General features: G+C 46.7%; 1 protein-coding gene across 1 annotated transcript in view; it reads left to right on the top strand.

The window, feature by feature from the left end:
- Positions 1-16902, top strand: part of LOC141133481 (galactose-3-O-sulfotransferase 4-like) — an 84364-nt gene that overhangs the window by 51727 nt on the left and 15735 nt on the right. Inside the window, exon 2 of the mRNA XM_073622875.1 lies at positions 141-251. Coding sequence (XP_073478976.1) covers positions 145-251 — 107 coding nt within the window. The 5' untranslated portion in view covers positions 141-144. The remainder of the gene's footprint in view (positions 1-140; positions 252-16902) is intronic.

Genomic DNA, 16902 nt, shown 5'->3' with positions numbered 1-16902 from the left:
TCCTGTGCTTTCTGAGGCCACATCTGCATTAGCCTTCAATCACTGGAACAGCCTGTAATTAGGCCTCCACCTTAGCTGGAACTTGAAACATGTGCAGCCTCTCTGTCTTTAAATCTCACATGTGCTCATTTTCTTGGCAGGAGAATGAGGTTGGGTCAAGTTTGCCGGATACAAGTGATGGGGTTTGGCCTTGTCGTGCTGATGGCCATTGGACTTACCATACAGCTACTGGGCATCCATTTCCCGAAAAGGTGAGTGGATCATTTTGTCTATGGTCTTTATTCTTTGTATGGTCAGCCCCTTCATGCCACCTTCCCCAGCCCTTTAAATGTGATTGGCTTCCACGGTGTTCACATGGTCAGGAGCACGTCCTACTGGCTCCCAGTCAGAAGCTATGCCAAAGAGACATCCATGACCGCTTGGACAGTGTGCACTGAGCGTGTTCCCACCACAAAACCTCCACACTGGGCATTATGGTCCACTTTAGCTGCCTCTGCATAAATGCTTTGCATGGTTTCCAAAAGGTTAACATCCAATGCCAATCTCAACGCAATCCAAAACATAAAGAAAATCAGGACTGTCCCACCACCTGTCCCTTTGATGTCCTCTTTACTTCTGACGCACCTCCAGGATACCAAAACCAGTAGTGGCGTAAAGGCAGCAGGAGGACTCATGTTGCTCAGTTGAGGTCAGGTATCTGGCGTTCCCAGAAATTTCTCCCTCTGCTCATCTGTAGTACTGCAACAGAGTAAAACCTGCCCCCTGACCTCTTCTTAACCACTTCAGCCCCGGAAGGTTTTACCCCCTTAAAGACTAGGCCATTTTTTGCAATAACACTGAGATAATTTAACTGACAATTGTGTGTTTATGCAACACTGTACCCAAATAAAATTGATGTCCCCCTTTTTTTTTTTCCCCCACAATTAGAGCTTTCTTTTGGTGATATTTGATCACCTCTGCGGTTTTTATTTTTTGTGCTATAAACAAAAAAAGACAGACAATTTAAAAAAAGAAAAAAAGAATATTTTTTACTTTATGCTATTATTATTAATAATAATAATAATAATATTATTATTAATATTATTATTACTATTCAGGATTTATATAGCGCCAACAGTTTGCGCAGTGTTTTACAACATTAGGGCAGACAGTACACTTACAATACAAATCAATACAGAGGGATCAGAGGGCCCTGCTTGTTAGAGCTTACAATCTATAAAAACATATCCAATAAAAAAAAAAAATGGAAAAATCTAATTTATTCATCAATTTAGAATTCAGCTACATATTTTTGGTGGGAAAAAAAAAATCCCAATTAAGCGTATATTGATTGCTTTGTGCAAAAGTTATAGCGTCTACAAACTATTGGATATTTTTATGGAATTTTTACTTAATTATTTTTTACTAGTAATAAAATATATATATATATTATAAAAAAAAAAAAAATTTTCCTGGATTGCGGCTGACAAATCGGACACATAACTGACACTTTTTTTGTGGACCATTGACACTAATACAGTGATCAGTGCTGAAAATATGCACTGTTACCAGGTCCATCTTTAACACAGGGCAAAAGGGGCAGCTGCCCCAGGCCCAGTCATTGTTGTGAGGCCCAAAGCAGCTGCCCCTTGAATCCGCGCTGCCTGCAAATAGTTGATAAGTGAATTTGGGTGAGCCAAAGAAAATGTTTACCCAGGGTCAAATCAATATTAAAGACAGCCCTGACTGTTACTGTACTAATGACACTGGCAGGGAAGGCAGCCTGATTTATATCTAAATGTGTTACCAGTTACAGTGTGTGTATACTTTTCAGCCAGCCTTGGAATCCAGACGCCCCCATCAAAACATCAGAGTTGCCTACAGACAACACTGCGGTTAGGCAATACAACCTGGTCTGGCACCTATTCCAGCCCATGATTGGACAATGAAGGGGGGGGGGGGGGCGGTGGGCAGCAAGATGAGATGCCAACGTCTGCTCTCCCATCTTTATAACTACGTTTAAAATATTAAAGTGGGCCTTCATTCTCTTCTTTTTCATTAACCACTTCAGCCCCGGAAAGATTTACCCCACTTTAACTGACAATTGTGGTCGTGCGACGCTGTACCCAAACAAAATGTATGTGTCCCCCCCCCCCCCACCACAAATAGAGCTTTCTTTTGGTGGTATTTGATCACCTCTGTGTTTGTTTGTTTTTTTTTGTTGTTTTTTTTTACGCTACAAACAAAAAAAGAGCGACAATTTTGAAAAAAAAGAAACTAAATATTTTACTTTCTGCTATAAAACATTTCCAAAAAAAAAAGTAAAAAAAAAACCAAATGTATTCATCAATTTAGGCCAATTTGTATTCTGCTACATATTTTTGGTAAAAAAAAAAAAAAATCACAATAAGCGTATATTGATTTGTTTGCACAAAAGTTAGCACGTTTACAAAATAGGGGACAGATTTATGGCATGTTTATTATCTATTTATTTTTTACTAGTAATGGTGGTGATCAGTGATTTTTTTTTTTTTTTTTTTTTTTTTTTTAGTGGGACTGCGACATTGTGGCAGACAGATCGGACACTTAACGCACATTTTCTACACTTTTTTTGGGAACCAGTGACCTTATTACAGTGATGAGTGCTAAAAATATGCACTGTTATTGTACTAATGACACTGGCAGGGAAGGGGTTAACATCAGGGGCGAACAAAGAGTTACCTGTGTTCCCTCACTGGGTGTTCTAACTGTATGGGCTCACTGGGACAACACACAGATCCGTCTTCCTGCCCCCCTGTCAGAACGGAGATTTACCTTGTTTACACAGGCAGATCCCCGTTCTGTCACTGCGGGGACCGATCGTGGGCGGCCGACGGACATTGAGTCTGCCGTACCCGCTCATTGGCTCCTCTGCTGGCCAATGGGAGCGTGCGTACACCTACAGCGATTTGCGCAGCCGAGCCAACCTGCCGCAGTATAACTGCGGCGGCTGGTCGGCAAGCGGTTAAACAATATTTATACCCCTTTCAAATTTTGTATTTGGGGAGGGAAATTTTTTCTTTTCTCCTTTTTATTTTGTTTGCCTTGACTTGCATTTTAAATCAAAAGTAATTACTTAATGACCCTATAAAGTAGACCTGTCATGAACATATACAGGTCATAGAAATCACTAGGGTACAATACAGTATTAGCTATTCAGCTCATTTTGAGGGGGTAAAATGACATGCATTAACCACTTCAGCCGAGACCATTTGGCTGGCCAAAGACCAGAGCGTTTTTTGCGTTTCGGCACTGCGTCGCTTTAACTGACAATTGCGCGGTCGTGAAACGCTGTACCCAAACTAAATTGACGTCCTTTTTGTCCCACAAATCGAGCTTTCTTTTGGTGGTATTTGATCACCTCTGCGGCTTTTATTTTTTGCGCTATAAACAAAAAAAGAGCGACAATTTTGAAAAAAACGCAGTATTTTTTTTTTACTTTTTACTATAATAAATATCCCTCAAAAATATATATATATATAAAAAAAAAATGTTTTCCTCAGTTTAGGCCGATATGTATTCTTCTACATATTTTGGTAAAAAAAAAATCACAATAAGCGTATATTGATTAGTTCGCGCAAAATTTATAGCATCTACAAAATAGGGCATAGTTTTGTGGCTTCTTTTTTATTAGTAATGGCGGCGATCTGCGATTTTCCTCTTTTTTTTTTTTTTTATCAGGACTGCGACATTATGGCGGACACATCAGACATTTTTGACACATTTTTAAGACCATTGTCATTTATACAGCGATCCGTGAGATTAAAAATGCATTGATTACTGTGTAAATGGCAGTGAAGGGGTTAACCACTAGGGGGCGATGAAAGGGTGAAGTGTGTCCTAGGAAGTGATTTCTAACTGTGGGGGGAGTGGCTTCAACACACAGGACAGTGATCACTGTTCTCGATGACAGAGAGCAGTAGATCACTGTCCTGTCACTAGGCAGAACGGGGAATGCTTTGTTTACATAAGCATCTCCCCGTTCTTCCTCTCCGTGACACGATCGTGGGCACCCTGCGGACATCGAGTCCGCGAGACCCACGGTCACGGAGACAGCGGTGGGTGCGCCTCGGGTGGCGCGCTTGAGACACCGCTTCTTAAAGGAGACGTACCTGTATGCCCTTTTGGCTGCCAGTGCCATTCTGCCGACGTACAGCGGCGTGCGCTGGTCGGCAATCGGTTAAGAAATGTTGCTTTGAGCAACAGGAGCGTCGCAGGTGTTTTCACATACCTCCCAACTTTTTGAGATGGGAATGAGGGACACCTATCAGCAAAAGTATGTTGGCGTAGGACACACCCCCTGCCACGCCCCCTTAAAGGAGAATTGTACAAAAAAAACAAGATTGTTAAACCAACAAGTGCTTTTTTACCACTACTATTCCCTTATATTGGCTTTTGGAATTTACAAATGCAGCAATTTAGAAATCAGATGAAGGGTTTAACGCTGGAAAACACTTTTTGATAGACAAAAAGTGCATTTTATATACAATATATAGATCAGACCAAAATGAGGGACGTTTCTTGAAATCAGGGACAGTCCCTCAAAATCAGGGACAGTTGGGAGCTATGGTTTTCAGGCCATTAGGTCTTGTTTATATGGGCAGTTGGTGGGTGGTAAAAATAGGTGGGTGAGCCAAAGTTAACTTGGCCACTAGGGACAAGCTCAGATCCTAACCCACCTGAGCTGTTCTTCCAGGAAACTGCCATGGTGCCCCACCAATCGTAAGCGGCTGAGGCAACTTGCCACTTATGATTATTGGGGCACCGTGACAGCTTCCTGAAATGATGGCTCAGGTGGGTCCAGAATAGAAACCCCTAGTCTGCCACTGTCAATATTGGTACACACTGTTGCAGTTAAACGTATACCACAAGCCATGTTTGGCAGGTAATATGGCTGCCAAACTTGACCCATTCAGGTTCCTGGGGCCATGCCACAACCACCAGGCTGCAGTGCAGTGCTGCAGACTTTCACAGGTTAAAACAAGAGGTAACATATAACCATCTGCTAGAAGCCTCTGAAAAGCGATCCTCTGCAACAGTTACCATTTTATTCTCCAGGGCCTCTGTTTTCAGAAAGTATACAATACTTGAGGGCTCTAGGTAATTTTCTAGGGAAAAAAAAATGCAAATGTATATGAAAAATGTCCATGAATGGCAAGCGGCAAAACAATGGGCCGTGCTTGCATAACATGCATTGATTTCGTCTCCACCAGAAGCCAATGTGGCAATACAGGAGTATAGTTGGGATAAGGGCATGTCACCCATTAACAGAAATGGGTTGATTTACTAAAACTGGAGAGTGCAAAATCTGGTGAAGCTGTGCATGGCAGACAATCGGCTTCTAAATAAGCTTTGACAATAATACCTGGAAGCTGATTGGTTTCTGTGCAGAGCTGCACCAGATTTTGCACACTCCAGTTTTAGTAAATCAACCCCATTGCGTCTGAACTAGGGTGACCACATTTCCAAACTGCCATTCAGGGACACCACCCCGCCCCCCCCCCCATACCCGCCCAAATAAGATGGTTTTTGATACTTTTTTTGCCAATTTTTTTTTGGGAAAAAAAGCAAACAGTGGTAACCAGTTTAGGTGGTATGCAATGTGCACCGGCTTTAACTAAGTCACTTAGATAGCAGCAGAACGAAGCGGGACATGGAGGAAGAATGGAGGGGGACAGCAGGACGGAGGGGGACAGCAGCAGAACGGACGGGGACACGGAGGAAGAACGGAGGGGGACAGCAGGACGGAGGGGGACACGGAGGAAAACTGGAGGGGGACACGGAGGTAGAACGGAGGGGGAAAGCAGCAGAACTGAGGGGGGTGGGGGACAGCAGCAGAACGGAGGGGGGTGGGGGACAGCAGCAGAACTGAGGGGGGTGGGGGACAGCAGCAGAACTGAAGGGGGTGGGGGACAGCAGCAGATCTGAGGGGGGTGGGGGACAGCAGCAGATCTGAGGGGGGTGGGGGACAGCAGCAGATCTGAGGGGAGTGGGGCACAGCAGCAGATCTGAGGGGGGTGGGGGACAGCAGCAGAACTGAGGGGGGTGGGGGACAGCAGCAGAACTGAGGGGGGTGGGGGACAGCAGCAGATCTGAGGGGGGTGGGGGACAGCAGCAGATCTGAGGGGGGTGAGGGACAGCAGCAGATCTGAGGGGGGTGGGGGACAGCAGCAGATCTGAGGGGGGTGGGGGACAGCAGCAGATCTGAGGGGAGTGGGGGACAGCAGCAGATCTGAGGGGAGTGGGGGACAGCAGCAGAACAGGGGGGGGTGGGGGACAGCAGCAGAACTGAGGGGGGTGGGGGACAGCAGCAGAACGGAGGGGGGTGGGGGGACAGCAGCAGATCTGAGGGGGGTGGGGGACAGCAGCAGATCTGAGGGGAGTGGGGGACAACAGCAGAACAGGGGGGGTGGGGGACAGCAGCAGATCTGAGGGGAGTGGGGGACAGCAGCAGAACAGGGGGGGTGGGGGAGAGCAGCAGAACGGAGGGGGGTGGGGGACAGCAGCAGATCTGAGGGGGGTGGGGGACAGCAGCAGATCTGAGGGGAGTGGGGGACAACAGCAGAACAGGGGGGGATGGGGGACAGCAGCAGATCTGAGGGGAGTGGGGGACAGCAGAAGATCTGAAGGGGGTGGGGGACAGCAGAAGATCTGAGGGGGGTGGGGCACAGCTGCAGAACGGAGGGGGGTGGAGGACAGCAGCAGAACTGAGGGGGGTGGGGGACAGCAGCAGATCTGAGGGGGGTGGGGGACAGCAGCAGATCTGAGGGGAGTGGGGGACAGCAGCAGAACGGAGGGGGGTGGAGGAAAGCAGCAAAACTGAGGGGGGTGGGGGACAGCAGCAGAACGGAGGGGGGTGGAGGACAGCAGCAGAACGGAGGGGGGTGGAGGACAGCAGCAGAACGGAGGGGGGTGGAGGACAGCAGCAGAACGGAGGGGGGTGGGGGACAGCAGCAGAACGGAGGGGGGTGGGGGACAGCAGCAGATCTGAGGGGGGTGGGGGACAGCAGCAGATCTGAGGGGAGTGGGGGACAGCAGCAGAACAGGGGGGATGGGGGACAGCAGCAGATCTGAGGGGAGTGGGGGACAGCAGCAGATCTGAGGGGAGTGGGGGACAGCAGCAGATCTGAGGGGAGTGGGGGACAGCAGCAGAACAGGGGGGGTGGGGGACAGCAGCAGATCTGAGGGGGGTGGGGGACAGCAGCAGATCTGAGGGGGGTGGGGGACAGCAGCAGAACAGGGGGGATGGGGGACAGCAGCAGAACGGAGGGGGGTGGAGGACAGCAGCAGAACTGAGGGGGGTGGGGGATAGCAGCAGATCTGAGGGGGGTGGGGGACAGCAGCAGAATGGAGGGGGAGCATGCATTGCTCAGTGCTCACTTTAACAAAGAAGTGTAAGTTACAATAACCTGGAAGTTTGTCTGGCTGGAGGCAAACTCACGGACCTCGTGGGCTGGAGGGAGGACTCGGACGAGGCTCAGGAGAGAAGTTGAGAGTGGAGAAGTCGAAGTCGGGCAGCTCGGAGTCGGGCTGTGCTGCTGGCAATGTGCTGCTGCTGCACTGGCTGGCGGCTGCTGGAGTAGTTGGCAGCCCCGGGACTGGCACTGACTGGGCACAGGCTAGTAAGTAAGTGTGGCTGCCTGGGCCAGGCTGGCGGCTGCTCTCCCTGTCTCTCGGAGGCGCGCTGCTCAGCCGTAGCCTGTAGGGTGCCCACTGCACTGACTGCCCACGTGACAGACGGTGTCAGCTGATGTCACTGGTTGCTAGACACGGGGCGGCCCTAGCCTAGCAACCAGTTAGGCAATAGGCATATGATGTGTGTCATGTGTTACTCACTTGTGTATAATGATTATAAGGGTGGTGGAGTCGGACTGGTGCCGGCGGTGTGGTTTTTTTTTCATTCCGGGACACTGTATTGTCCCGGAATGAAGGTGCCCGGGACACGGGACAAAAATCTGAAATAAGGGACAATCCCGGGCAATCCGGGACACGTGGGCACCCTAGTCTGAACAAGGACTCTAATGGCAGAATTAACAGCGTTTTTTTTTTTTTTTTGAATAAAAGCTGCATATTTAAGACAATTTGAAAATCACAATGCCATGTTGACGCTTATATGAGAACTTAGTGGTTTGGGATTAGATCGACTTTTGGGTTGATCTTTTACATGTACATCTGAAAACCTTAATTAGGCAGTCGTTCCACCGTAGTGGCTCTGCAGTGACGCAGATGGCCAAATACCTTGCTAGATTCCCTGACATCCCCTCCATGATGATGGATGGTGGAGAGAACATTGCCTCAGGGCGAATGTAATGTATTTCTGAAAACATTGCCAGTCTCCACATTTTTTTCCCAAACCTTCGGGCGCTCTGTCCAGATGTGGATGTGAAAGAACGTTCCCTAGAATACATGGGGGGGGGGGGGGGGGGGGGAGGGCAGGCAGGTCACGTTGCTGTGGGAATAGCAGAAGATTTTATATACTTAGTTTTATGCAGTTAAAAACAAAGGCCTTAACCGCTTGCCGACCGGCTCACGCCGATATACATCGGCAGAAGGGCACGTACAGGCGGATTAACATACCTGTACATTGCCCTTTAAGAAGCGGTTTGCGGGCGCCCGCCGCAACCTCCGTGAATGTGATCGCGGGTCACGCGGATTCGATGTCCGTGGGGAAACCCGCGATCGTCTCACGGGGGGGGGAGAACGGGGAAATGCTGATGTAAACAAGCATCTCCCCGTTCTGCCTAGTGATAGGACACTGATCACAGTTCCCTGTAATCGGGAGCGGTGATCAGTGTCGTGTCACACATAGCTCCCCCCCCACCCCACAGTTAGAATCACTCCCTAGGACACACCTAACCCCTACAGCGCTACCTAGTGGTTAACCTCTTCACTGCCAGGCACATTTACACAGTAATCAATGAATTTTTAATTGCACTGATCGCTGTATAAATGTGAATGGTCCCAAAATCATGCCAAAAGTGTCCGATCTGTCCGCTATAATGTCGCAGTCACGATAAAAATCGCTGATCGCCGCCATTACTAGTGAAAAAAAAAAATTATTCATAAAAATGCCATAAAACTATCCCCTATTTTGTAGACACTATAACTTTTGAGGAAACCAATCGATAACCGCATATTGTAATTTTTTTTTTTTCTACCAAAAATATGTAGAAGAATACGTATCGGCCTAAACTGAGGAAAAAAAATGTTTTTTTTTATACACATTTTTTGGGGATATTTATTCTAGCAAAAAGTAAAAAATAATGCGTTTTTTTTTTTGTTTATAGCCCAAAAAATAAAAACCGCAGAGGTGATCAAACACCACCAAAAAAGCTCTATATGTGGGGGAAAAAAGGACGTCAATTTTGTTTGGGAGCCACATCGCACGACCGCGCAATTGTCAGTTAAAGTGACGCAGTGCCGAATCGCAAAAAGTGCTCTGGTCTTTGGGCAGCCAAATTTTCCAGGGCTTAAGTGGTTAAAGTGGACCTCCGGCCTTGAACTTCATTTTTGCACAGTTGTACAGGTTTCACTCCTGGACTGAAATTGCTTACTCTGATTTAACTGCGTACTGTGAGCTCCTCACAATGTGCAGCAGAAGTCAGATAGAGCCCTAGTCCTCTCCTGTCTGGAGGACGTCCACTATACTCTAGCCAGCCTGTCTCTGGCTCTCCTCTTTCATTCACTGAATTTTAGTTCTTTTAATCGTGGAGGCTCAGCATCACATGTGAGTATTCACTAGGGTGGACTGAAGGCAAATGCAGCCTGCCTAAGAACAGCCACTCATCCAGACTGATACCCACCCAACAAACTATTTTCATATTTGTATAACTCCTCCTAAGAGCCAGCACACTGCTTGCATTAGGACTCTTAAAGTGGTTGTAAACCCTTACAGACCACTTTCACCTACAGGTAAGCCTAGATTAAGGCTTACCTGTAGGTGCTTGAAATATAGATATTTACCATTTCCCCGAACTATGCCGTCTTCTGCACATGCGCCGATGTATTCGGCGTATGCGCACTCTTGAAAGGGCACGTTGTGCCGTTTTAAGCTGGGGTCATGCAATGACTGGCGGTTCCCGCGCGCATGCGCGGGAGTGACGTCACGCGACGCCAGTCACAGAGCCGGAGTTCGCGGCCCCGGAAGGAAGAGGGGTGAAGAATGGACGCTCGCTGCCAGTGAGGAAATCGTGGACATCGCGGGCTCCTGTGTCAAGTAAGTGACACATAATGGGCTACTATGCGATGCATAGTAGCCCATTATGCTTTACCTTTGCAGGCAAACAAAGAGGAAGTAAAACCCACCAGGGTTTACTTCCTCTTTAAGAGGAGTACTAAAGTAGAGTGCTGTGGTGTTTCCATGAAGCTATATACAGCACCCTGCTGGCATCTCCCACCAGCCACAATCTAACTGCATTGTGTAGAGGGCCACTGAGACCCAATGATGACATCACTGGGTCTAAAGTAATTGAACATGATGAAAACTGAAAATTTTTATTTCAAAAAAAAATATATATATATATATACACAGTGTTTCACTTTTTCCACATTTTTTTTTTATATTACAGCCTTATTCCAAAATGGATTAAATTCAATATTTTCCTCAAAATTCTACAAACATTACACCATAATATCAACGTGAATGAAGTTTGTTTGAAATCTTTGCAAATTTATTAAAAAAAAACAAATCACATGTACATAAGTATCTTGGCTGTGTGCGTGGGGTCTTTTTCCTTTTGGAAGATGAACCTTTGCCTGGTTTGAGGTCCGGAGCACTCTGGAGCAGGTTTTCATCAAGGATGTCTCTGTACATTACTGCGTTAATTTTTCCGTTGATCCTGACTAGGGATCAGCTTCGAGTTTGAGTCGAACTCATGTTCGACTCGAACATCGGCTGTTCGCCAGTTTGCCGAACAGCTAACAATTTGGGGTGTTTGCGGCAAATTCGAAAGCCGCGGAACACCCTTTAAAAGTCTATGGGAGAAATCAAAAGTGCTAATTTTAAAAGCTTAAATGCCTGGTATTGTCATAAAAAGTGTTTGGGTACCTGTGTCCTGCCCCAGGGGACATGGATCAATGCAAAAAAAAGTTTTAAAAATGGCCGTTTTGTTGGGAGCAGTGATTTTAATAATGCTTAAAGTCAAACAATAAAAGTGTAATATTCCTTTAAATTTCGTACCTGGGGGGGTGTCTATAGTATGCCTGTAAAGGGGCGCATGTTTCGCGTGTTTAGAACAGTCTGACAGCAAAATGACATTTCAAAGGAAAAAGTCATTTAAAACTACTTGCAGCTATTAATGAATTGCCGGTCCGACAATACACATAAAAGTTAATTGATAAAAAACTGCATGGGATTTCCCCACAGGGGAACCCCGAACCAAAATTTAAAAAAATCTGGCATGGGGGTCCCCCTAAATTCCATACCAGGCCCTTCAGGTCTGGTATGGATTTTAAGGGGAACCCTGCGCCAAGATTAAAAAAAAAAAATTGGCGTGGGGTCCCCCCAAAAATCCATACCAGACCCTTATCCAAGCATGCAACCTGGCAGGCCGCAGGAAAAGAGAGGGGGATGAGAGAGCGCCCCCCTCCTGAACCGTACCAGGCCACATGCCCTCAACATTGGGAGAGTGCTTTGTGGTAGCCCACCAAAGCAGCTTGTCCCCATGTTGATGAGGACAAGGGCCTCATCCCCACAACCCTTGGCCGGTGGTTGTGGGGGTCTGCGGGTGGGGGGGCTTATCGGAATCTGGAAGCCCCCTTTAACAAGGGGACCCCCAGATCCCGCCCCCCCCCCTGTGAAATGGCTACAATCAACTGAATTTACCACAGATGGACTCCAAATCAAGTTGTAGAAACATCTCAAGGATGATCAGTGTAAACAGGATGCACCTGAGCTCAATTTTGAGTATTGTGTCAAAGGCTGTGAATACTTATGTACATGGGATTTTTTTCCCTTTTTAATAAATTTGCAAAGACTTCAAACAAACTTTTCATGTTTTCATTATGGGGTATTGTTTGTAGAATTTTGAGGAAAATCAATTTTAATCCATTTTGGAATAAGGCTGTGACATAACAAAAAAAGTGAATTGCTGTGAATACTTTGCGGATGCAGTGTGTGTAATTTTATTAGCATTGAGGAAGTTGGTAACTGGGAAGGCAAAATTTTAACCAGAAAAAAAACGTCAGCTTTAAAATTCATTCTTTGCTTTATTCAGTATGTCAGAATTACCATTACCAGAACAAAATTGAGTAAAAAAGTTCCTCCCACTTGCAACTTAATGAACTAATGCTCTTCCGCTCTCTCATGTGACCTAAAGCCTAAGCAGCTTAGATTACATGGTTATTGGCTACAGGGCCTGGACCCCTTGGGCACATGCTCCCAGTCTCTCATTTGTTATTCATATTGTGTAAATTGTTGGAGCTGCTTGCTTATCTTGGGCTGCATATATGCATCTGCAGTAAAGGGGGCAGATTAGGGTTGCCACCCTAATCCGAACACTTCAGCGGGGCTTGGCATTTTTTTTTTTTTTTTTGTAGCATACACTATGAGATTGTAAAATACCTGGGACACTTCTGTGTGCCCTAGGGGAGTAGTAATGCGGCACGCGCAGCGGTGAACAGTGGGTGTAGACAAATGCATATAGTGCAGGCGTGTGTAATGTACAATATAGTGCAGGCGAGTGTAATGTACAATATAGTGCAGTGTTTCTCAACTCCAGTCCTCAAGGTGCACCAACAGGTCATGTTTTCAGGATTTCCACTATTTTGCACAGGTGATTTGATCAGTTTCACTGCCTTAGTAATTACCACAGCTGTTTCATCTGAGGGAAATCCTGAAAACATGACCTGTTGGTGCGCCTTGAGGACTGGAGTTGAGAAACACTGATATAGTGTATATAATGCAGGCGTGTATAATGTACAATGTAGTGTGTAATGTTTGGTGGGGAGCCTCCCAGTGTAATTTTGGGGGGTGGGGGGAGGTCTCCTGGTGTAGTATGGGGGGGACAGGGGAGTCCTCCTAAAAGGCATTGGCTGAGGATAGTTAAGGTGCGCATGATACATGAGCCTAAGTAATGTATGCGTATTGTATGGGGGGGGGGTGACAGTATGTATGCATATTGTATGGGTGGAGGGGAGGACTGTATATATGAATGGTATATGGGGGGTACTGTATATATGGATGGTGTATAGGTGGGGGGGGTGGAGAACTGTGTGTGTGTGCGCATGGTGGAGGGGGGAGTGGTGAGGACTGTGTGTATGGTGGGGGGGTAGTGGGGAAGTGGTTGTGTGTGTGTGTGTGTGTGTGTGTGTGGGGGGGGGGGGGGGGTGAGAAGAACCCTTTGAAATCCTGACATATTAAGATCACAAAAACGTACTTTACAAGCTTGTCTCACACCGCGATCTCCACACTTTTCAAAAGAGCAGCAGGGAACGCAGGGGCTCTGCCTTCAACCTCACCTCCGTGCCCCTTCTTTAGCCAGCCAGAAGAGAGCGCCCGGCAACATGGAGGCTGCGCCTCTGCGTCCAGTCTGCAGTACACTGAACGAATGGAGGCGCACGCCGCTGACAGGCCGCTGACACTGACAGTGCAGGGGGTAGATGGGGAAGCAGCAGACACCATTGCGGACCCGAACTCGGGACATGGCCATGGTGGCACAGCTTAGGCAAAGCATGCCGCACAGGGAACCACCGGTGGGTCTGAATAATGTGCCCGGGTCTCAGGTGGGCAGAGACCCAAAACCTGTACTGTCCAAGTGAATCCCAGACAGGTGGCAACCCTAGGGGTGGATGACAGAGGAGGGGGTGGCTGACAGAGGAGGAGGAGGGGGTGGCTTACAGAGAGGAGGGGGGGTGGCTGATGGAGGAGGGGGGTGGCTGACTGAGGAGGAGGGGGGTGGCTGACAGAGCAGATGAGACCGACCTCAGGAGACAGTGCACACAGCGTGAGGCAGGACTCCGGGAGCAAGCAGCAGGTGCGATTATCCACACTGTTTAGCCCCACCTCCACATGTGACCAGCTCCGCCGGGCCAATCACAGACCCTCATGTCTGCCGCCCCGCACATGACCATTTGGCCAGTCACACAGGGCACCTGCTGGGCTCAGAGCACACCGATGTCCTGGCACTGTGTGACAGTGATAACGGGCACTGGATGCGCGGCGCCTCTCAAGATCCGCTGCGACTGGCCACAGGACGGTGGTAGGTGTGCCCGTGTTTCCGGCAGGTGGAAACCCGGACACGTGTCAAAACCCGGACTGTCTGGGTCAAAACCGGACAGGTGGCAACCCTAGGGCAGATGTGTGTAATAGTGCTTGCTTCCCTGTTGTCACCTCCATTCTTTATAAAGTCTTTGCAGCCCAGAAACATCTGAGTGCTCGCCACTCTGGCAGTCACTCAATTCAAGGAAAAGACCCTCTGCACTTAGAAGAAAACATGACTATTGGTATTCATTGGGACCAGATAAACGGGAAGTCCCTGCTTGGGACTGAAGATTGTAAGACTTGTGTTTCAATGTTTGTTAGGATGTAAGGGGATAGGTTAATTATAGACAAATGGGAGTTTGTTTCTTCACTGTCATTGACGGTCGGTGTAAAATTCAACATGTGTCTAGGTTCTAGTCCTTCCCTAAAAAAAGGGGGGCTAGTTTGATATCCGTGGGTGCTGGAATGCCTGATGGGGAAATAATAGCTTCATTTGTGCTAGTTTTTTTAGTAGAGTTAGGGTGTAGGGGAGAAGCCGTGTTTGACGTGGATGATGCTATGGGAATCGTGGAGAGTGAAGCCGAAGCTTGTGGTCCATGGGTAGTGGAAAGTGTGGGTTGAGGTAAGGAGGTTGATCATGCCGGCACCTGTTTAGTGTGTGCCGGTTGTGACCGACGGGCTGACGAATTGCCCAAGTTGTGTGTCAATGACTCCGTAGAGGCTGCATCTGAGTTACCTTTACGTCTCTTGGGTAGTTTGTCCCCTGATAAATCACGGTATATGGTAGATTGATTGGATGAAAGGGATGAAGAAGATGAGGATACATTGGTGTTATTATCATTTGTGTTTTTGGTGTGAGCTTCAAAGTTATAGTTAGAGGGTCTGTTTCTAGTATTGGTGTTTTGGGTCCATTTGTATGCAAAGCCATTGGTGTGTGCACTTAAATCCCTCAAGAATTTGTTTTCTTTGGTACGGATGATATTTAGAGTGTATCTCTCTATGTGCGTTTTAAGGTCTTGTTCCTTCTTTTGGAAACGAGCGCTAGTGGATATGAGTGTGTAGGCCTCATACCAGCGATAAGTGGAGTTATCTAAGGATTTTAACTCAATATCGTATTGTGTGCATAATATAGACATCATGCCCTGTGAGCATGCTTGTAAGTTATTTTCCCAACTGGTTCGTAGCCTCCCTGGCGGTTTTCCCGAGTGTGGCTCGGGGTTAAAATTCAGGACCATTAGCAGTAACCCCGAGCCACACTCGGGATCGCATTGCAGGATCCTGGGGCGGCGTTACTTACCTTGTCCCCGGGATCCTGCGATGTCACCCGCAGTGTCCGAGGGCTCCGTCCTCCTCCGAAGCCTCTCCGTGCCAGGCTCTGTTCCCTGCGAGCGGCGCGACGCACGGGGGCGGAGCCTGGCGGCAAATTAAAAAAAAAGTAAAAATCATAACACATACAGTACTGTAATATTACAGTACTGTATGAAATGATTTCACATCCCTTTTGTCCCCAGTGCTTTGGCCCATGCCCTGCATGCAGTTTTATATGATATATACTGTTCTTTCTGCCTGGAAACTGGAGATTGTCCATAGCAACCAAAAAGTGTCCCTTTACATCAAAAGTGGCTTTAGACCAGCTAGAAAACAGCGATAGTAAATTAGAACACTTGCAGAATTGAGCGATAGTGAATTGTGGGGAAATTTATTTTATTACTATTTTTTTTTTTTTTTAATTATTTATTTTTATTTATTATATTATAATTTATGTTTTTGTGTTTCAAACTTTATCATACCCGGGATATCTACTAGACTCTGGTTTGGACAGATTTAAGTGTGTTATTGTTAAGATTTACAGACCTACAATATAAAAGGCCAAATTTCCATGCAAAATAATGGTACCGCTTTCAGCACCTAAAATCCGAAATAATCATACCGCCAGGGAGGTTAAGGACTCCTCGATTTTTTTCAAATTAGGGAAAATTTGGACTCTAAGTCCCCAAGGGGCTATATTATTCTCCATATATTTCTGGAAATATTTTTTGTGCCAGAAAGTTCTTACTTTGCTTTTAAGAATTCGTTGGAGTCTGAGAAAAGCTTGATCCAGGTCCTGATCAGAGATTTCCACAGAGTGTTGGGACTGTTGGATTCTGTCCATGAGACCCTCCGAGGCCTCTCCACTGAAGGTAGCCATACTGAAAAACGAAAAAGGGGAAGGGGGAGAAGTGGAAAGGGGAAAAGAACCAGGGTGGGTCAGAGAAAGCAGGTTGGAGATACACTAGGCTGGTGAAGCAGGTTTATACTTGGAGGTAAGCTCCCATGATTAAACACATTGTAAGACACAACTAGAATCTAAAATCAGCTATAGTGAAAAATATCATTGGTGAACCAAGGTTTAGTTATTTGTTGTGTTGTCAGCAAACGGACCAGAGTGGACCTGTATTGAAACACTTAAACATAAAGTTTTATAATGGTTTGGTCCGGTTGGTGAAAAGACCCATTTTAAAGACACCTCATCCCAATGAACATTAAATCAAAGAAAGGCAGGGAGATAAGGGATGGGGGATTTTTACAGTGTCTAACATATACTTATACACTTGACTTGTTATAGGTAAAAAATGTAATTTTTATTGACATAATAATTTTAAAAGAAAGGACACAAAATATACAAAAAATACAAACTTTTGGGT

The sequence above is a fragment of the Aquarana catesbeiana genome, linkage group LG03, assembly GCF_042186555.1.
Source record: "Aquarana catesbeiana isolate 2022-GZ linkage group LG03, ASM4218655v1, whole genome shotgun sequence".
NCBI lineage: Eukaryota > Metazoa > Chordata > Amphibia > Anura > Ranidae > Aquarana > Aquarana catesbeiana.
This window is presented reverse-complemented; position numbering and strand designations above follow the sequence as displayed.